This window comes from Maniola jurtina, chromosome 15, assembly GCF_905333055.1.
Source record: "Maniola jurtina chromosome 15, ilManJurt1.1, whole genome shotgun sequence".
NCBI classification, from domain to species: Eukaryota; Metazoa; Arthropoda; class Insecta; order Lepidoptera; family Nymphalidae; genus Maniola; species Maniola jurtina.
Genome location: NC_060043.1, coordinates 7,699,730 through 7,722,634, shown reverse-complemented (window position 1 = coordinate 7,722,634; position 22,905 = coordinate 7,699,730). Strand labels below are relative to the sequence as shown.

The 22,905-nt window shown below is 38.8% G+C and overlaps 1 protein-coding gene across 7 annotated transcripts in view; it reads left to right on the top strand.

Moving 5' to 3' along the window:
- The window catches only part of LOC123872587 (fibrosin-1-like protein), an 83,387-nt gene that overhangs the window by 58,296 nt on the left and 2,186 nt on the right, over positions 1-22,905 (top strand). For 4 of the 7 annotated variants that reach the window (XM_045916944.1, XM_045916942.1, XM_045916938.1 and 1 more), the window contains 8 exons: positions 15,141-15,200; positions 15,331-16,959; positions 17,042-17,187; positions 18,536-18,677; positions 19,446-19,648; positions 20,545-20,657; positions 21,631-21,857; positions 22,566-22,697. In XM_045916944.1, coding sequence (XP_045772900.1) covers positions 15,141-15,200; positions 15,331-16,959; positions 17,042-17,187; positions 18,536-18,677; positions 19,446-19,648; positions 20,545-20,657; positions 21,631-21,857; positions 22,566-22,697 — 2,652 coding nt within the window. Of the gene's footprint in view, positions 1-5,688; positions 6,288-15,140; positions 15,201-15,330; positions 16,960-17,041; positions 17,188-18,535; positions 18,678-19,445; positions 19,649-20,544; positions 20,658-21,630; positions 21,858-22,565; positions 22,698-22,905 lie in introns of those variants that run through there. The other 3 variants (XM_045916945.1, XM_045916941.1, XM_045916940.1) reach the window with 3 other exon arrangements.

The following is a 22,905-nucleotide window of genomic DNA, read 5'->3' as shown; positions in this document are numbered from 1 at the left end:
TTCTCCATTTAGCTCGCATTTGAGAACCCTATGAAATTTCGATAAACGAATTGAATATTTATATAGCGTGAAATTCCATTGCAGGATTAATTAAATGTTAAAAACATAAAATCACGCACTCGTGAAATGTGTCTGATACGAAAATATAATTTAACAATACGCTCGCCGCAAATTGAATGAGGTTCGAAATAAATCCTGCGGTCGTTATTTGACTCCCATTTTCCCCCCATTCCCACTGCACCCCTGTTTGCGTTGCTCACAGTTTACCCAACAAAATTATCCGCCATAGATCCATATCCATAATATAATAGCCTATTTACTGTAACTTGAAACATAAATACGAGTAAAACAAAAGCTTTTGATTCTCACTTTCAGAGTTATTGTTGTAGGAATAAATGAACCAAATAGTTTTATGTTTCTATTTTTTGTGAGATTCGGGAGTTATGTAACAAGTATTTTAGTTTACTGATAAAACAGGGGGACTTGCGCGTGTGGGTTGCTCGATGATGAATTAATTCATGAAAGTATTCAATTATACAACTTTGTTATCAAAATTAAAGTAAATCCGAATAAAAATCGATAAAAGCTATTTCAATCAATTTAAGACGCAAAAATCTGCAATGAACGTCTATAAAAATGTGTATAAAATGAGCAAAAGAGGCACGAAAATTTAATGGTTGCTGAAACGACTCCGATCGTTATCACGGGCCCTCTCCCTTATTAGATCGGGCCCGAGGGTCGGTGCCGTAAGCGACGCTCTAGTGTATCGTAAGTGTTAATTACTTTTGTCAGTGCAGTCCGCAAGCGTGCGGTTAACAAATCATGTCGTTACATACCTCCGCAATCGAGGACACTAATTTACAACTTAGAAAATTGTTTGTATAATAAATTTATACGCCTCTATAGCCTTTCACACAGATTGATGACAAGAAAAACGTATATTATACTGTTCTTCGCATTTTTTTTTTGCTGAGGTTTTAATCATCATTAACATTTAACAGGTTTTACCGGCTTTCGTAGACCGTAATTGCGTGCTAATTGAACTGACGGCCGATCTATCTGTAATCTCTTGATAAGTTACTTAGCGACGTTGTTGTTTGTCAAAAAAGACCATAATATAATTATTGACAAATAACAATACTGTTAAGTAAATTATTATCAAAGGACCGCAGATAGGATTTTTATAAATTTTGGCCGTAAAAAAATTAATGTTTAACTACGAATAGAAACCCGGCAAACTTACAATTAAATATTAGACGAAACGAATGCTAAGTACTGTATATCATATCCATGCGGCCTTCTAATGCACAGAAAAAGTTGCTGTTTTATGTGTTGACGTCCTAAACGTTAACTGGTAAATCAAATCGATAAGCATTTTTATTGCACCATTAACAGGGCGAAGGTACCCGAGCGATACCAATCTCCGTAATCAATGCCGGAAGCAATCCACATCGCGTTAAGTAAGGCTTAATTGGTGTTAAAATATTAATACGGCAAGGCCCTTCGGATCGGGCATGCGATAATAATATTTTCGTATGCACGAGCTTAATTATACTCGTACAACTAGTTTTAACTTTTAACACAGTCGTTTTTGCTGCTTTTAATCCTCTGTGACCTAGGTACCACGCTCTCGTGTAATTTAATATATGCTCAATAATTTCATAAAGCTATTAATTTGTATTTTGCCTGCGTGGTTTTATTTAATCATTTAAATATGGTCCCAAAATCCCTGGTAATTTCATCACATTAAAAGAGAAGCCGACCCGCCCCGGCTTCTCTCGAGTGGGATTTTGAAAATCGGTTAAGGTGTGGAATTTCAAAGAATCCTGAAACATGAAGCCCGAATTTTGTACTAATTTTCTTACAGCATTTGAAATTGAATTGAATCAAGAATGCTGAATTCTAATTAAGCTGATTTTTTATGGTAATTAAAAATAAAAGGTGTATACTGACAACAACATGGTAACTGCGACTTCGTCCGTGTGAATTAATTTTTTTGAAAATCCCTTGAGAACTCTGATTTTCATGGATAAAAAGTAGCCTGTGTCTGTCCCCAGAATTAAACCTATCTCTGTATCTTTCTTCAAAATCGGTTAGATGGACGGCCCGTGAAATTTTGACGGTAAAAAGGTTATTCAGATAGACAGATAGAGATACATTTTTGCATTAAAATATTAGTAGGTATGGACATGGATATCTATCAAAATAGGTTACCTAGTTATGATGATATATATGTACTATAAAACTCTATCTTTTCATTTTCACGTATAGAAGTTCACAATTTTTGTATCAATATGAAAAAGGCAACAGTATTTTACTATTTTCACAACGTTCCGCCGTAAATTTCCGGCTTCAGGGAGCTCGAATTTTAAAAATTGTGAAATCGTTTTGTGAATTTCTTGAGTTACCTTTTGCAAAAATGATTTCGATTCTTATGTTGGTATTTAACATTGAAAACTTGTATTGCAACGTTACCTAAAGCTGTTTACCACATTGTAACCGTACAAAATGGTCGTTTGATTATCTGTTGTTCCTAGATCAACTAGTTTACTGCAACACCGCAAACTCATCGAATAAATTAACCTAACACATATAATTTTTTGAAAATCTTGCAACCGAACCTTATACTTATCGAGAGATAATGACGTAGAATGTAGGTATCGAATTTAGTATAAATACGTTTATAAGAAAAAGATATAAACTTCATCGGTATCTTTTGTGTGTCTTGTCGTCTGTCTGTTCGCCCATCTTTGATCCGATTGAGTTGAGACTTTGTTGATTGTTTGATTGAGTTGAACTACACAGTTGTTGTTAGGATTTACGTCAAGGTTTCTACTATAGTACCATCAACGACGTGTAATTAGGTAATAGGTGGCATGCGAGTCGCTTTGCGATGCATGCCGGGCCATGATAAATAAAAATTCTAGCTTTACTTTTAATTATTTATTATTTGGACGGCAGTGTAAATTTTGACATTCCCGATAGGTAATTAATACGAACATAATCCGATCAGCAAACATTTCGCACCGTCTCATTTATGATAATCGAGTCATAATTATTAATTGATTGCCATTTCAATATCCTTAATACATATTTCAGCTTTTGCTTGCGATTTAATCCGCGTATAATAAAGGTTTTTTTAATAATCCCGTAGTTTTCTTGTTTCTTCGGAAAAAAGAGTAGGCCAACGTAAATATAGGTATTATAAGCATTTAACTATACATATTATTATGAGGTTAATAAAAAGCATTTATTTCGAATCCATTAAATTATTTAAACTATATTATAATGCTGTGGCTACGGAATTTAAAGCATTAATATGATGTTCTGATAAATAATATTTTGACGAATTTAAATGCATTAAACATAAATAAATTAAATATTAACGTTTATAAATTGAATATATTTATACTCACCGAACATTAATAGACTTCATTTTCCATATTAAGTAATCATCCATGTATAAAATTAACCTTTAAAAGGTAATTTAATTAATAAGGACATGACCAAAAACCATTTTAATTTGGACCTCTTTATCAATATAAAGTTTTAACATGACATCATTTAACCTTTTATTATTGAAAGACAACTAATTTTTTATATCTCCAATCATAATAGAATTACATAAATTATCTCTGATATTTATTACATCCATTAATTCAGATAATATACGAGGGTCTTTATATGTAAAGAAATCCTTTTATAACACAAAATAAGCTTATAGTCATTAGAAAACAATTCAATAACTTTGCAGCGGAAGCGAAGATTCTCTCCAACTCAAACGTTTCCCCCAAGATAAGAAACGAGGGACGCCTTTTATCCGTTTTTTTCTCTTTCTGATAATTTATTCCAAATTAATATTTTCTGGAGGGAGCTCTTTATTGCGTCTTTCGGCAATTGAGCCATTGTGTGAATAATTTATACCATTCATTGTAATTCATGAGGTTTCGAGATTTCTCCACTTCAAGTTTTAAAAATGTGTTTGACAAGATCGAAAAAATGCAACAGCGCGCCAGAACGCTGCGCTGCTTTGAAGTACTTGAATATTTTAGCTTTAAAAAATGCGTTTTCTTTACTTTTCTACATTTTGAAATATACCTGATACAACTAGAAAAACAATCCATATCCATACTATAATATTACAAATTCGAAAGTTTGTGTCCGTCTGTCTGCTAGCTTTTCACGGCCCAACAGTTAAAAACCGATTTTGATGAAAAGTACATAGTTAGCTTACATTTCGGGGAAGGACATAGGCTACTTTTTATCCCTGAATATCAAAGAGTTCCCACGGGGCTTTTAAAAATCTAAATCCACGCCGTCGAATTCACGGGCATCATCTAATATTTTATAATGTAACAGCATACCACAATGATGAACACATCTAAAAAATAGTAGTTAATTAATCTATATTTTATCCGTTCAAGAAGCTGCAGATTCAAAAATATCTTAAATACAGAGAATATTTGAGATATTTTTGAATATACTCTATACTCTCTATATACTCTAAAGTCTAATCTAATATCTGGATCTGGATAAATGATAATCTAATATCTGGATAAATGATTCATGTACCAGTTCGTTAGTTTTAACTTCTGACTATTGAACTACCACGTGTTGTGGTTTTTGACGTTTATCTCAATTTTCTGTTGACAAAATATGTTTTATCTGAGGAAGTAGGTCCCACCGCACACTCGCACAGCCCCCGCTCTAACCCGGTGCAGGAGATAGCGCGGGTGACATGTGGGTGTGCGGGTCGTCCCCCGCCTCATACACCGATTGCCATCTAGACCTGTCGCATACTATAGGTACCCTATACCGACCTTTACCTATTTGAACCGGTACCACATACCTTTATGTGAACGCAATCTACGTATTTCGTAGCTACCGTTAACTGACAATATCCGTATTTATGGTACTCGTAAAGCTTCTTCTAGAGCACAACATAAATAAATCTTGCGATGCCAAATTTACTACTCCCATCTTATGGTAATAAAGTTTAATGTTGTTCAATCTGTGTGTTTATGATAAAAGTAGCCTGACTAATATATATAGTGTAAACGTGTGACGTACACGGATGTACATTAATATTTACTTGTAAATATAGAGAACTTACTTAGAGATTGAAATATATGAAGGTTTTATGGGTGCTTGAAGCGTTACACCAAGGGTGAACTCCTTCAATTTGTCATGCAAGGAAAAGAGTTAGGCAGAAGGATGGCTTAAAAACTTCGCCAGTGATTTGTGCATTGCATGCCTCGAAAGTTGAAATCTTCCGAATGATTGCCAATCCTTAAGAAATGGAATATTATTTGAACGGTTAATATCATTGTATTTTTCCTCAATTGAAATTATTCCTGTCTAACAGCAGAGCAACTTTGAAAATATGTAGTTTAACATTTCTAAAATAAACTCAAATTCAATTTAAAACAGGTACTTAGTTACTAGCTTACTTAATGCAAGCGTAATCCTCCGGCATTAATCCGAATCCGAAATTTATATCCCCGAAGGTATTTACGCTGGGGCATGTATTGGCTTTGGAAAGCCGTTTACATGTGTATTGTATCGCGAGAAATGCTCAACGGAGCGTTTCGTAGGGCGGGCGGCGCGTGCGCGAGGCGCGCGGCGGGGCGCGGGCCCGCGGACGACGACCGACGAGTCGCCGCGCCGCGCCGCGCGACCTGCTCAGTGCTCCGTGCCGCGCCGCACTCTCGCCGCGGCCATCGGGCCGCCATCACGTCCGTGTGTTGTATATTATTTGACGTCTTTGTCTCCGCTCGAACCACGATCTATTGTTATTTTTGTTCACTGACAGATACTCTCCCGAAACGACTTCTATGGATTACAGTGCTACAAGGATTGCAGTGATTTTAAACTGGATTGTAATAATTGAGTGATAAGTGCAAAAGTTTTGTGTGACGCCGGTTCTAGTTAAACCAATTAACGCAAGTTCTAGTGTTTCATATTAACTTTAATGCGCTTACATGAGGCGTGACAAAAGCGTACATTAAGTCTGTGATTTCATACGCTGTTTTGTGTTATAAGTAAGCGCGAAGTAAACGATTGTGTTGTTGAAGTTTTAAAAAGTTACCATAGTGAGGATCAAGGATTCCCATAAAGGCAATGCTGCAGGTGGTAGTAAGAAAGAAGGCAAGAAAAAAAGCAAGCAAAAAACCGAAAGCAATGGAACGGTGGCAAGTCCTAAAAACGAAAAAACAAGCGCTGCTTCCGTAAAGACGGAAAAAGAACACTCCAAGCGACCACCAGCTAAGGAAGAAAAAGTACACGAGGTATACCATATTAAACCTATCTAAGGAAAATATTTGAAAGAGAAGATAAACTGCAAAGAGCAATGAAAGTATAATGTAACACAATAAAACTTTGTTCATATTAGCAATTCATTGCGACATCAATAAATATGTTGGCACAGTGGTTTTGAAATGTATGCGATTTCCAAACAATCTTCTTCCACATAGATGCAAATTGGACAGTTTCCAATTCAAACTATCTTATAAATCACTTGTCAGTCTTTATTTTTCACAACGTTGGCTGCATACATATTTCACGTTTTGTTTGAAACAGCACAGCAGCGATGTCATATAAAATAATAAAAGAGTTCTACATAATATTTTTTAGCGTTCAAATAAAAACAAAGCTATCGGTATGCTTTTTGTACCGTTTCGAGGACAAAAAATACGCGGTCATTTCAAATGAAAAACACAGTGTTTTTAAAACACCTCATATCATACCTATTGGATTTTTTGCTCGTTTTGTACATTTCGTTTCGTAGATTGTTTTACAAAAAACCTCAATGCGGTTAATTATTACCTGTGACATTTATGTCGTTTATTTCAATATCATATAATTAGTATAAACTGCCTTCTATTAATACAAGTTCCTATCCTGTTTTTATTGAGTCAACTTGATTTTCGCCATTTTGGTGCTGATAGGCAGCAATGGCCACATGTGAGCGTACTCGGAACCAAATCTTAGTTCTGTCAACATCTTCTTAATATTATCATCCATACTAATATTATAAATGTGAAAGTGTGTCTGTCTGCTAGCTGGCTTTACATTTGTAAGCTAACTCTGTACCAAATTTCATCAAAATTGGTTAAACTGTTGGACTGCGAAAAGCTAGCTAACAGACAGACACACTTTCGCATTTATAATATTAGTAGATATGGATTGTTATTGTACTTATTAGTACAAAATTTGATGCTGATTTAAAATATCTTTATCTTACCAAATAATTCGATTTGCTTGTTGCATGCCTGTTATTTAGACTAATTAACTATCTTCTTGAGAGAAAGGACCGCAGCAATTAGCATCTTTAATAAAGTAAAATATTTTAAATAGCCTTAACATATTTTTAAAAAAAAGTAAGAAATAACATAGTTAACATGTAGTTGACATGATGGTTTTAAGCTGCAGCTACTCTTCATGTACCCCTTCTCTGCCGATACAATTATTATTCCTACACCAAAATGCGAGCCGAAGAACTTGTTCAAAATTATTTAATATAACAAACCATGTTTCCTGTTCTAACCGCCATGGAAATACCCGGTGACATAATTAGGTACAAAACGCTAACAATAATATATTCTGTATTGAAAAACTAATAGAATTGTTATTGCGCTTAGTCACGATAACCGAAACAACGCGGTTCGCTTTTAGCTCTACCTACTGCCATTACGTTCGAATGCGGTCAAATGTTATAGCTCCGGTAACTACATAATTATACTTTCTATTGCCCGACTATTAAATTCAAATTTATTGCTAACACGCGATAATAAATTATTTATAATTCACCAAAGATTATATCAATTCATGTCGCCGTCCAAGCTGTGTGTAGTTATTTAATTATTAATATCACGGATATTATTCTAATTTCAACAGGAACACTATGTCGTTACAAACTACGAGTAATTTAATTAGACGTTATATTTTGTTGGACTCTTGGGTCTTTTGCTATGGAGTTCGATATCTTAATAAAAAAGTTTTAACAACTTTTAACCGTACATATATTTAGAAACTTTTGGAATATAATCATACTTCATATAGACCTCGTTATAGTTTGTCGAAGTCAAAGAGTTGACACAACTGAGAGTTCATAAAAATTCAATTAATTAATAATATTAAGTATACATACATCCTCTGCATTTCTGCAACCTGGCTTCGTAAGGAAACTCAGGAAAGATTTGTTTTAGACCACATTTGAAAATCATAAAAGTGGTAATTTGTGAGTCTACCTTAAAAGATAGATAGATATTTAAAGTTCTTTAACCATATATATTATGTTCTAGCGGACTTTTTTTTAGAACTTTTGAAGAGAAACAATTCCACCATACATTGTTTTCGTGTAACTTTAACACTTAATATTTAACACTTAATATTTAACACTTAAAATTTCGATTTATTTCACATTTTTACAATTTCCATAGGGATCTCTTATTTTTTGAAAGTAAAATATAGCCTATGTCACTTAGGAAGAATGTAGCTTTTAGTAGTTTCCGAGATTACTTCCGACAAACTAAACTTACAAATAACAAGCATATTTTAATATATTTAGCAGGTATCTACGACATTTCTAAGTCTTTTCTGAAATTCTTACATCAGTTTTTATGGTTAAGTTAATTCTGTCATTCGAGATAGATCAATAATCACGTTGTAAACAATTGGCATTTTTATATAAAAACTAGCTGATGCCCGCGACTTTGTTCGCGTGGATGTAGGTTTTCAAAAATCCCGTGGGAACTCTTTGATTTTCCGGGATAAAAAGTAGCCTATGTGCTAATCCAGGGTATAATCTATCTCCATTCTAAATTTCAGCCCAACCCGTCCAGTAGTTTTTGCGTGAAGGAGTAACAAACATACACACACATAGACACAAACTTTCGCCTTTATAATATTAGTGTGATTCTTATCATTATAAGTTATACATATAAATATTTAATATATTTACCAACTTGTAATGTGCAAGAGTAACGTTAGCATAAAATAATACATCTATCTATATTAGCCTTTTATTTATACATAAGTCTTATTTAAATTCAAAACATACAAATACGATAATTATGCTGTTTGCAGAGATCACAGTATATCAAGATTCAACAACAGAAATCCCTCGTTTATTTTTTCATTCACTTAGCAAATACAACCGCGACTGTGTCAATATTTTATTGCAACATAACACTGATTTGTGTGCATACGATAAATAAATTGACCTCCAACTAATACCTACCTACCTATTCATTCTGAATTCGCTTGTGTAATATTACGATTCCAAGATCTATTGCCAGCCCTGGAGTATTACAACGATTTAACCTAAAAATTAAAGAGAAAATCCTCATTCATATCCGGCAGCTTGAGTTTGGCATAGGTGGTGCTAGTTGATTTACTGTTTATCTCACTGTTTATTTTTTCATATGATGCCCGCCAAATCCCGTGGGAACTTATGATTTTTCGGGATAAGGGGAAAAAAATAGTCAAGTCTGTCTCCAGGATCCAAGGTGTTTCTGTAACAAGTAGCTGATGCCCTCTACTTCGTCTATGTAGATTTAGGTTTCTGAATATCCCGTGTGAACTCTTTGATTTTCAGGGATAAAAAGTAGCTATGCCCTTCTCGGGAAGCAAGCTATCTCTGTACTAAACGTCAAAATCGGTTAAACGGATGGGCGGTGAAAAACGAGCAGAGAGACAGACAGGCACACTTTCGTATTTATAATATTGGATTGAGCAAGATATTAGTATGGATTTATGGTATAGGGCAACACGCGTTGTTTTGCAACAAACTGGGCAAATTGCAATTTTTGCGTTTAAGTAGAATCCAAAGCCGGTGCCATAAGAAGTCAGTCGAGTCGAAAGTGTTTGCTACTTTCTCTGTGTACCTTATACTAAATGCAGCTTTTATCTATCCGGTTTTAGAAACGTATATACTCGTAATTTATTAAACATCGTCTAACCATCTAGCCAGGCCACACCTTGACTGCAAAATCTAAAAAAAATATAAAACTATATTTGGTTAGAAATTGTACTTATTATGTTTGGGGAAAAAGTAAATTGAAGGAAATGCTAGTTTTTTATTTTCCGTTCTTGGGAAATCTTCAACATTCTTTAGGTGTATAATGTTCATTAGGTATATTCTTAACTAGCTGATGCTCCGCGACTTCGTCCGCGTAGATTTAGGTTTTTTAAATCCCATGGAAACTCCTTGATTTTCCGGGATAAAAGTAGCCTATGTAACTCTCTTGTTTTTTACCTGTACCCATGCAAAAAATCACGTCGATCCGTTGCGACGTGAACGTGATTAAAATACAAACCAACACACAAACACACTTTCGCATTTATATCACACTAATATTATAAAGGCGAAAGTTTGTATGTGTGTGTGTGTGTGTGTGTGTGTGTGTGTGTGTGTGTGTGTGTGTGTGTGTGTGTGTGTGTGTGTGTGTGTGTATGTTTGTTACTCCTTCACGCAAAAAGTACTGGTCGGATTTGGCTGAAATTTGGAATGGAGATAGATAATATCCTGGATTAGCACATAGGCTACTTTTTATCCCGGAAAATCAAAGAGTTCCCACGGGATTTCAAAAAACCTAAATCCACGCGGGCGAAGTCGCGGGCATCGGCTAGTATTCAAATAAACTTTTACAAGTGCTTTTGAACGCCAAAAGGCTACCACGTGTAACGTCAGTAACATAGTATATATCTCATATCATTATGAAACACGTTGATATGAACATCAACAATAAAAACAATTTTACGATAGGTGGCCAGCTGGCGAAAAATATTATTTAAATTCTAACTCTATAAACTATTTTGAATTATGTTGCTTACATTAAAACTGCCTAAATGAGTGACGACTGTTGTGGACTACTTTGACCGGTTTGTTTGAAGCTAAATACTTAATCAAATAATAATAGTCGAATAACAGCAGTCCGTAGACCGTAGACCATTATTAGAAAGTCGCGAAGGATACGACCGCAAGGCGCTGTTTGAACTTTTATACGAGTCTAAATTCTCGTTGAATTTTAAGTTCTATCCTATTAAAAGTTTGCGAAGTATTAGAATTGCGAATGAGGGGCCAAAAGCTATCATGTCGTTTTTTCTCCTCTCCACCTCCCCACTTTGCATCGATGGGAGTGGAGACGCACTGAATCCGCGGCCCGAGTTTCAAATACACCAATATCTATTTAATAATTCGTTATTAAAATCCCTTTTAATAGATAACTTCAAAGTCATTAAACGCAACCGTAAATCAATTTGTATAATGAATTTCAGATTCGAAATTTAACTACAACTCGCGCTTGATGGTGTCCACTTAGTGTCTTATAAATATTAAGAGCTTTGAAAACAACCATGTTGCTCTGCATTTTTTCTAATAGTTTCCCATGTTTTTTTGTTATTTTGACAGCGGTGACTAATGGGACCGCTTATTTTTATTGCTGGTTTATTTAAACTCGCGCGTTTTCCTCTCGGTCGGGCAACGGAACTATAATTACTTGTCGACGCGACATCACTCATCGCGCTAATATCTCTGTGATTATTTTAATGTTAAGCCGTTTTGACAAGTGGCCAACATACATAAAATAAACAAAAAGTCACTGGAATGTAAATTCTTCGACGATAACATTCCTCATTTATATATTTCCCTGGGCCTTAGAAAAAAATGTAATATCGCTCGGCAATAGGCAGTTAAAAGTAGTAGAAACGTACGTTTATTTTAAGACATCATAAAATTAAAATAAACATATTTTAACATAAGTAAAATGCTAATATTATCTTGGCAAATAGCCGTGGCCTATATATTTTCTTTTTAAACATTACAAATCTATCTTTTCCTTGGAAAAATGATACCAGATAACATAATTTAACTTCATCAGTGTTTAACGAGTTTTCAACAACATAATATTTTTGCGTTGAAAAAAAATATTTTTAATGCCAGAAAATTGATACTTATTGTAACAGAAATGTTTTCTAAAGGAATGATTGCGAACCGTATGAGCATTTACATTAACGACTTTGACATTTGATATTTTATAGTGTTGACCTCTGACATACGGTTAAGTATAAGAAATTTGTTAATATTTTAATATTAAGTAGTAGATACCTATTCGCGTTTTATTGTACAATACCTGTTGCATAAAGGACCTACGGTGCAATGGCGGGAAATATTACTGTTTTACTAAAATATGCTAAAAATTAAATGTGACTAACAAAGACTAAATTGTGGCGTCTTGATGATAATAACAGGTTCTTTTTATATCAAATTAACTTACATTATGCATGCCGCAGCTATGTATCTTAATCATAAGAGTTTATTATCAACTTAATAATACCTGCATAATGGTACACGATTTGCATTTTAAAAGGAGCTTATTTGCATATCATGTCATCGTTTGAGTCGAGGCGGGTGTCTATTACAAAAGGCGAGTGAGCACAGACATGGGGCTGAGAGTCGGCGGCTCCTTTGAAGGTGTCGCGAAGATGCCGGCTGTCGACCGCCACCGGACGCCGCCGGGCCGTCGTCGGCACGCGCGCCCCATACGTGATTTATTACTCCATTGTTGCCGGCGACCCACGAGCCACCCCCGTTTTAGGGTCGCCAGATATCACCACTTACCGGAGTTACCGGACCAATAGAAATATTACAAAGGCTACAAGTTCAGACTTTTGAAACATGAACGAACATTTCATCAACTTTAAAGGCTTAAAACATACATGTTTTAAGCCTTTAGGTGTAAACAAAGGGATGAGAGTTTCATACAGTACTTGTAAAAAAATTGTTGGTAGGATCACAAGGGAGGGATAAAATAATATTATGTCGGAAAAGAAGACAAGGTTTACATTTGACATGTTTTTTACAATTTTTTATAAGAAAACTACTATGTCAATTTTTTATGTAGACTGAGAAGAAATAGAGATTTCTGACGGCTCGGGCTAGTTGAAATCAGCAACAGCTGTCCGTTACTAACCAGTATTATTGACCAAAACGTAAGTAAATGTACGGATTGGATGAAATCATTACAGTTGCTATGCCTTCTGGAACGAATATTACGGCTGGGTAATCAAGCCATTGTGCACTGCTCCCAAGAAATGGTGCCGGAAATTGTTGAGACTTGGCAACCCTGCTCCTCCGGATAAGACTAAACATTCAATTGCCGGAACGCTCCCAAAACGATTTGTTCCTTTCACGCGATCGATTGACTATCTCTTTCCGCCACTCGTGTACCTACATGTATAAAGTATGTAATTCGTGGTTTCCTACCATCGAAATGATCTAATAATAAATTGATGAACCGTGCGGAATGGAAACCGAGCGAAATAGGATTGTCATAAGAATTATTTTTTACTTATCCTATTTGTTCTTTCTTTGTTTGTTGGTTTATTGGTTTGTCCTTCAATCACATCGCAACGGAGTAATGGATTGTCGTGATTAAGAAATTGATGATGAGAATGATTGATTTTTGCAGGGGCATAGTTAAAGACCTGGATAGTGACATAGGCTACTTTTTATCCCGAAAATTGAAGGGTTCCCACGCGATTTTTAACAACCTAAATCCACGCGGGCAAAGACGCGGGCACCAGCTAGTAACTCATAAGCGAATCGCAGAATAGTCTTGCTTAAAACTTCATACTTTTACACATTCATTCTTCGCGTTCTTTAAGAAATAAATTACTTATAATGTAAATAACCCATATAAAAAGACGAGTATCACCACCTACCTATTATTTTAGGAGTCAAAGCTCTCACGGAGTGAATAAATAATAAAATTATATAAAGTAATATTGGAAATCAGTTTGTTCTCGTAGATAGGTAGCGAGGGAAAATCTCTCCCACTCTACATAATAGTATAATTTTATTATGAATGAAGGTATGAAACGATTTATTTATTTAATAAAATGTATGTGAAATACTGAACATGAGCCTTAGCATTTTGCTTACCATACCTATATTATATTATGTATTTTAAACTTTAAAAAAATATTTTACAATTTGTCAATCGTTCCTGACTCCTTAAATAAATAGGTACTTACTAACTATTAAATTATGAAATAGTATTCAAGATTGACAGAAAGATTTTTATTCAAGTAAACTTTATTATTTATGACTTATTATTGGTAATGTATTTTTTATTTCATTAACTAAAACTAAGTAGTAAAGTATTCTTTATTTCTAATTTTACTATTGACTAAAATTTAAATAAAAATTTTAGTAAACTATAAAAGTCCACAGCATTCACGTATCGGATACGTAAATAACTTTATTGAGCCATATTCTCGACTGATCGTAAATGTCTTCGAGTAATTACTTTTCATTCCCCCTTAAAGACCGCCATTCACTCGCCGCTGTTGATGTATATCCCAAAATGTTTATGAAGTAAATTATTATTATTTAACCAAATTAGCGCCGGCAACACTTTCGTTGTACCAAAACAAAATATCGCAAGAGGTGGTACCGGCAGAGTGAACTGGCTTTCAAGAGTTTTCTACGTATTGTCTGTAGGTAGGTATATTGTTCACATAAAACAGCTAACATAGAAAATGCAATTTTTGGGGAAAAATAAATTAACTATACCCACCTAATAAAGTTTACTATACATACCTACTTCGAAAATCTAAAACAATCTCCAATCATTTTATTAATATATTAAGATGTATAGTGGTTATTTGATTAAAATGAATAACAATATTAGAAAACATAAAGCCATTGTAATGAAACTACGCACGTCATTTGTCAAAGATATTGCTTCAGCACTACGTATATAGGTACGAGTATTCCAATAGTGTCTTGGTACGATATCTCTCAAGGAACATGGTCTTCAACAAGCGGATATTGTGTATTAGGCAAGAACAATAGGTGTACATGAACATAACTGAATACTAATGTCTGCATTATACCAGCTGCCGACTGGCGTGGGGTCCTCACATACCTTCTGAATAAATCAGATGATCTCAGCGATGCACTGCCATTATCTTAACGACAATGTATTTAAATGAAAATCGTGGCCTCTATTGTTTAAACATATAGATTATAGAACACAGTTATATTCATCTGATGACATTGCAGAAATATGGAATTAAATAAAAATGTATTTTAGGAGAAAAATAATTAATCAAAGTATTTCTTTTTGTTACAGGCGAGTCCAGAAAATAGCAGAAATGCATCCCCTAGGTATCACGATGCATCGATGGATGATGTAAGAATTACCTTCATTTATACTATAATTTTAAGTAGGAACATATGTTACAGTTTTAATTAGAATAAAGAGAAAAAGTATTATTATTAATTGGCTGTTTCACATAATTGTATTCTATTACTTTTAACAGGCATCGGACGCCGGGTCTCTGTTCCGGGTGACGGGCGCGGGTGGCGGTGGCGGCGTCAAGAACGAGCTGGTGGCGCGCGGCGGCAGCGGCGGCGCGCTGGCTCTGTCCCGCGCGCCCGTCGGCGGCAGCGCGAGCCCGGCACCCGCGCCGCTGCCGCAGCCCGCGCCCTCGCCGGCGCCGGCCGCGCTGCCGCCACCCGCGCTGCCGCCGCCGCCCTTCCGCGCCGACACGCCGCACCGCAACAACGGCGCGCACATACCTGCACTCGACGGCCAAGCCGCCACGCAGGTTCCCGCGCGGCCCGTCGGCGCCGCCGGGGCCGACACGCCCGAGCGCCCGGCCAGCAACAACAAGCTGCAGACGGGCGCGCGCGCCGCCGCCGACAGTCCGACGCCCGCGCCGCCCGCCCCGCCCGCGCCCTCGCCGCTCTTCCCCTCGCACACCGCCTACCAGGCGCACGCCGCCGCCGCGCTGCCCGACTACCGCCACACCAACCACGAGACGCGGACCGAGCCACCGCAGCCCGAGCCGCCGCACGCGCCGCTCGACCTGCACGCACACCAGCCCGCGCCGCGCCCGCCGCACCTGGTGCCGACGGCGACGCCCGCGCCACATCCTAGTCTCCCGAACCGCGGACCCCACTCTCAACCTCACCCTGTGATACCCGGCCACGACGTCCGGAATGCGTCGCCGGCGCAAGCGCAGGTTCATCCTTCCGTTCCTACCTCGTTCCCCAACCGCATCGTGCCGAATGGCGTGCCGCAGAGCGTGGCGTCACAGACGCCGCCCGCGTCCGCTCCTAGCAGTCTTCCGAGTCAAACGCCTTCCGGCCGACCGTCGTCTCCGGCGGCCCCGATCTCCCGCCCTTTCGCCGCCCCGTCTATCGGGTCTAGTCATGTAAACTCGAATATAAGTTCCAGTATTCACAGCCATTCGATACCCTATCCGGGTCAATCGAGTTTACAGAAACATTCCGTGCAGCCGATGTACGCGAGTCGACCCTCGCATCACACGGCGTTCAGTGTGGCCAATCACATATCGGCCAACCACCTGCCGTCTACTACGAATCCGCCGGCCGCAATGCATTTCACTCATCCACTCAGTAGCCATAGTATCATGAGCCACGCGAATATTCCAATGAGCGGTTCCAACCCGCTGGCGACATCGACGCCGAATCACATGAGTGCACCACATCTATCGAGCACCACGACCACGAGTACAATGTCGAGTTTCACGCCGAGTATAAAGCATCCTGGTTTAAGTTTACCTCCTCATCCGTCGTCCTTAGCGCCGGCGGTCACGTTGCATCAACCTATGAATATAGATCCCACGCCGATTTCAAGCGCTCCAACGGTGCTAACTCCGGCGTCTAGTAGCAGTAGTGTAAACAGTCACTCGATAGTACCACCGATAGTAGATTCGCGGCCGGTGCCGGTTCCCGCCAGCGAGATACCGGCACGAAGCGAAAGTGCCACCGTGAGTTCCGCAATGGCGCTGAACGGTTACCCTCCTCCGGCCGTGTACTCGGGCGGTTCCTATCCCACCTTGTACGCTCCTTATGCTCCTACACTCCAACATAGTCCCTACCTTCCGCCATCTGCCGCATCTCCGAGAAATACTGCTGATGCGGTTAGTATTAACTGTTTTCATAGTATTTTCTTTGCAATTTAATAAATTCAAGTAATAAATGTGCGTTCGTTGCAACTTCCAGCGGACGAGCCTGTCGGCGTCGCCGCTGGTGGCGCCCAAGACGCCGAAGGGCGTGCGACCGCACACGCCGGGCTCGCTGGCCGCGCACGCGCCGCTCTCCTACTCGCCGCGGGGGCATAGCCCCAGCAGGGAGCGAGAGAGTTTCAGGTAATGTTACCTGTTTAAGGCATCCATTAGAAGCTCCGTCCTGCATCAATCAATTCCGTCAATAATGTTAGTCCAATCTGAACATGGGACATTGACTGCGCATTATACAAAAACAGATCTTAGTCAGGCTTGTGTATTTAATCCTTAGTCTCTACTCTCTAGTCTGTAACCTGCTCAAATCACCATATTGCAATTTTAGATTGGACTATTTTTTTTGCACCAACTATACCTGACAGGTTCTGCTATTAGTTTCGCCACAGTTGCCACACAACTGACGGGTTTGTTTTTAGTGTTATTAAACTTGTACATTTGTTTCAAATCTTGTGACCAGTTTTTGCTCTTACTCTTACTGAACCGGTTTTTGTGGACCTTTTGCACACGAATTTTGTTCCCATGACATACACTTGTACAACAATAATTATGGAGAATATCTAAAAATTCAACATAATTATTGATTTGATAAAAAGTAGGTTTTCACGTTAATCTACTTGTTATCCTGTATTTATTACACGTGAAAACAAGGTCAAAATGGGTTTATGTTGTAAGCCTAGAAGCGTAGACTTTATCCGTTTAGTTCTTGTAAGGAAGCCATAACATTCATTTAATGTGGATATTGTATTGTCATTTTCGACCCAAGCATTTTTGCAATACTTGCACTTTTCTAATAAACTAGCCATCTGCGCAGGAGATATTATAGTGCTCAAGACGTGTGTGCGCAAACAAAGACCTATACCACTCTCAGCCGGAGAGAAATCAGATGCAAGACTTTCGAATGACGACTACGACTATCCAACAAAATAAGCAGATGCCAAGCAATTTTTAAAAACCTAAATCCAGGCCAACCAATTCACAGATATAAATTTAAAAAAAAAAATAGTTTTATTTACATTTTGTTTTATTTTATTTATAAAAGAAAAATATGCAGCGAAATTATAAGATTCTTAAATGCTTAATTACATAAATATGGCTAATTACAGATTTTCTGGAAAAGAATAATAATAATAATTTGTCTGAGTGAGTTAAATACATAGCTAGATACTAAGGAAAAAAAACAAGCATTCCCTTCCCACAATTTTATAACACTTTAAAGTTTTAACTTGCTTAACTGTTATCATATTTTAATAATTAATATGTACAAAAAAGTTCTTAAATACTAAATATTGGTAAAGGACCGATTTCAGCTGTGAAAGCCTCCTCCAAGCTTTTCCATGCCTCTCTATTTTTAGTCTCGGATATATCAGCTAGTTTCTATTTAAACAAAGTGCAAGTATCGCCTCCCAAGTGTCGCGTAGCTCAATCTACCAAAATGGATTTTGCCCAACTTAACACGTGTGCCGGTTGGTTTCAGCAGCAACATCAGCAGCCTGTCGCGCAGCACGGTCGCGTCGGGCGGCGCGTCGTCCGCGCCCACCGTTTCGTCGGCGCTCACGGCGCCGCTGGCCGCGCCGCTTGTGGCTCCGCTCGCCGGCCCGTTGCCTGCACCTTTACCTGTAAGTTCGTCACCATCATCAGCCAACAGACGTCGACTGCTGGACATAGGTGTCTTGTAGGGACTTCCACACGCTGCGGTCTTGCGCCGCTTAAATTCAGCAGCTCATCCGTTCGCTTCGTGGCGGGGCTTCCAACGCTGCGCTTTCCGGTGCGAGGACGCCATTCCAGCAACTTGGAATCCCAACTATTACCGAGGCGATATCCCACAAATTATAATAGCTGGATTGCAATTACTTGAATTCATGATATTATACACATCGTAAATTGAATCTTTAAAAACAGCAACCAGTGAGTTTCTTGCTGGTTCTTCTCAATAGGTAAGGCATTATTATTGTATATTGAATATTATTGTAAATTGAACAATTGAAAAGAGCAACCGCCGAGTTTCTTGCTGGTTCTTCTCGGTAGGAACGGTATTCCAAACCAGTGGTAAATTATTTGACGATTCAAAAGCACTTGTAAAAGTTTATTTGAATAAAAATCTATTCTATTCTATTCCGAACCTGACGTGGTAGATGCATTTGAAGATTCAAACGTACTTGTAAAAGTTTATTTAAATAAAAATATTCTCTTCTACAGTCTATGACACTTATACCCTTTATAAAAACATCATTTATAATGAGCTAAATATAAATCCCAGTTATTTGTAGCATGCAGACTACAAATTACACCGCTCTTACAACTATGTAGTAGATTTTGTGACTGAATAATCATGCTCCATTCAATGTTGTTATAACAGATTTTGACTGTATTCTAATATTTTCCAGGGTCCAGTCCCAACGCTGGGCGTGTCAAGTACGCTGGGCCCGCTGTCGACGGGGCTCAGTGCGCTGGGCGGGCTGACGGGGCTAGCGGCGCCCACGCCCACGGCGCCTACGCCCGCGCCGCACCTGGCGCACTCGCTGGCGCCTGTGCCCACCGTGCCCAGCATCAGCTCCAGCGCCAAGCCGCCCGCGCACTGGGGGGTAACGTGAGTATAACCACTGCAGTACCATCACTAATATAACCACTGTTAGCCTCTGTGCGGGCGCCTCATATTAATAGGGGATTGACTGATTCAATAAGACGATTTTTTTTATACAAACAATACAATATATTCGATTTACTGTACACTACACTACACCAGAAAAATTACAATTGCAAAATTATGTGGTACATGGCCGATGGTCTTTTGGAAAGCGAGTGAAGACGCGAGTTGCGTCCACTCGGCCGGCCGGGACTTCAGTTAACCCCTCCTACACTCTCACTTACCATCAAGTGAGATCGCATTCGATGGCTAATGTCTTGTTATCGAATAAATAAACTACTTCAATTTTTTTTTTCTTGCTAGCTGATGCCATTGCATCCACATTAGTTTTTAGAAATCCTTTGGGAACTTGATTATCTGGGTTAAAAAGAAGCCTTAACAACTATTTAGGTCTTTACCTATATCCATCCAAAAATTACGTTGATTCGTCGCTCCGTTGTGGCCAGGTTGAAGGTCAAACCAACAAATTTCTAAGCAAGAGCGCTCCACCTTAGGATACATCATCACTTACCATCATGTTTTTTTTTTTTTAATTTACATACTAGCACTTGGCTGCAATCAGACGTGCTAGCAAGTGATGATGCAGCCTAAAATGGAACATGCTTGCCTAGAAGCTGCCTATTCACTCTTGACTTGAAGGTACCCATATTAAAAGTGGCAGGGAAAACTGATGCCGGAAGGGTGTTCCATGTCCTAGCGGTTCGGATCGATGATCGAAACGAGGAAGCAAATCGCTTCGTATGGTTCTGAGGAATTGATTTTTGACTTTGATTGCAGCTAAGCGCATAAGAACATGTGCAGTGATAGATTCCCATAGTTATGGTGTTGTTATCTTCCAGCAGGCCCACAGGCGCGGAGCGGGCCGGCTTTGCCCCCGCACCGCCTTTGTTCGGCGCGCCGCTGCCTCCGCCTAACCCCAACCCTTTCTCCGCAGAATCACTATTCCAAACTAGTGAGTATATCCTTAAAAATTATAAGTGTTAAATTTTTGAAATGCCAGTGAACCTGGGATAAAAAATATCATTAGGTTTTTCTTTAGGTAGGTTTTGATTTTCATGTAAATCGGTTGATCTTAGGGCACAAAGAGTTAACATGCGAACAGACACTTTCGAGTAATTAGTATGAAATTATGGACTATGCCTTTTGTTTGTGACTTAGTCCAACTTGTTTAAGAAAAAGTTTATTTAGAAATTGTGCCATACGTCACCAGTTGACGTAAAGGTTGGTTATCCCAGTGCCTCCACCACTTGGGTATTTAAGCTAAGACTGCAAACAGATAGAAGAAGCGCCGGAACATATTGTTGTGTGTGGCACAACCTGAAAAAAGGTCCCAAGCTCAGCATTATACTGTGTGCCATTGCACAAACACAAGAGTATACAGCCCTGATTTTCAGCTGCGACCCTGATTCAGATGACGCCACGGAATTCCGGAAGAATTTATATTTGTTAAAATTGTCTCTGGTCTGGTTTGGTGGAAAGCTTCGGCCGTGGCTAGTTACTTACCACTCTAACGGCGAAACCGGGCTGCCAAGCGGTGTAGCGTTCCTATACGATAGCTGTGTAAAAGTCGGACAGGAGTGTATAAGTATTTAATGAAACTGCTGTATTTCTTCCGAATTGGCCTGCTTCCATCTTAGATTGCATCATAACTTACCATCAGATGAGATCAAAGTCAAGGGCTAACTTGTATCAGTAGAATGAAAAATTAAAAAGAAATTTCAAAAACCAGTCTCAGTTTTTATCTAGTGCTTTGGTCTACAACGAAATCGAAAACGGTGGATACGTAATATTGTTCATATTCCCTTTTACAATACAATAATCTTTATTGCGAATTTGGGTTAGTTTACAGATCTTAAAACTATTATTGTTAGGTGCTCCAAATTCTACCTTTCGGTATGCAATAATAATAATTAATAATTTTGCAGGTCCAGGTGCTGATCTCCTCCGGCGGGAACTGGATAACCGGTTCCTGGCGGCGGCGGGCGCCGTGGGCGTGCGCACGGAGCTGCACCACCACCAGCACCAGCACACGCACGTGCATCAGCACCCTCCCGCCTCGCACGCGCCGCACGCTGCGCACGCGCCCCACGCGCCGCACGCGCCGCCCGCGCCGCACCACCCGCACCAGCTGCTAGTGCCTCATGCACCATTGGTAAAAACAATTCTTTGATCTTTTTTACACATTTCTGGAGTCATTGTCGCCTCAGGCTGCCCAAAGTCTCGGCCAAAATAGTAATTAACGACTTCGTTTATTTTAAAAAGACGAGGTGCCAGACCTAGTCCTTCCAATATTAGTTTCGGCCTCAATCGCTTTATTACGGGCCTACACAGTAATGAACGCTCCTCGTACTTCTTTCATGCTGAGAGAGACTCGAAATCTTGAGTCTGACTTTTCTGAAGTTCTCACATGGGTTATTTCAACTTCAGAAAAGTCAGACTCAGTCCAGTTTCACCTCAGTCCAGTGTCTCCATTGCGCAAACTCCTTCTAACTGTCAGCAACTGTTACATGTTATATTTTTTGGGCCATAACCAGAGTGACCTAGAGTAAGGGAACTCTCAATTCAGTTTTGTTTTACGGCGAAGGAACTCTCGGTTTGATCTTGAATCGACGATATGTCAAATATTAGGCTATGTTGGCGAAAAATTAGACAAAAATAGGGCTACCTGCGTCAAAATGTGCTAACAGTTGACGCCTGCCAGTTACGTCGAATCCTCGACGTTTAGTTAGAAGTCCCCTGAATGTCGTAAACTGTGCAATTACTAACTGGTATGCTGGATTGTGGACACTGGTATATACTATTTTATAACTACTCCTTAGCTCCCTAGCAGCCTATAAATGTAAAATTTGTCTTGTTTCAGTTCAAAGATGTTGGGAAAATGACGTCACTATACCGAACCGGTCTCAGCCTTGGCTACCCGTACTCTTCCAGCCTGCTGCACCCCACGGCGCCCTACGTGCCGCCCGCGCCGCTCACTACTTACGCCCCTAAGGTAAAAGTTGAAATAACCCTAAACTGTAAATAAAATTCAACTGTTATCACTTTTAGCTGCTACTATTCATCATCACATATATTTTAATTTTCATCTGTATTCTGCAGTAGTTTAGGTTTTTCATCTATTTTTACACAGTCATATTATGGGTTTGGTTAATCATTAATGTGATCCAAGTACAGTAACAAAATACTTATATCCAAACATT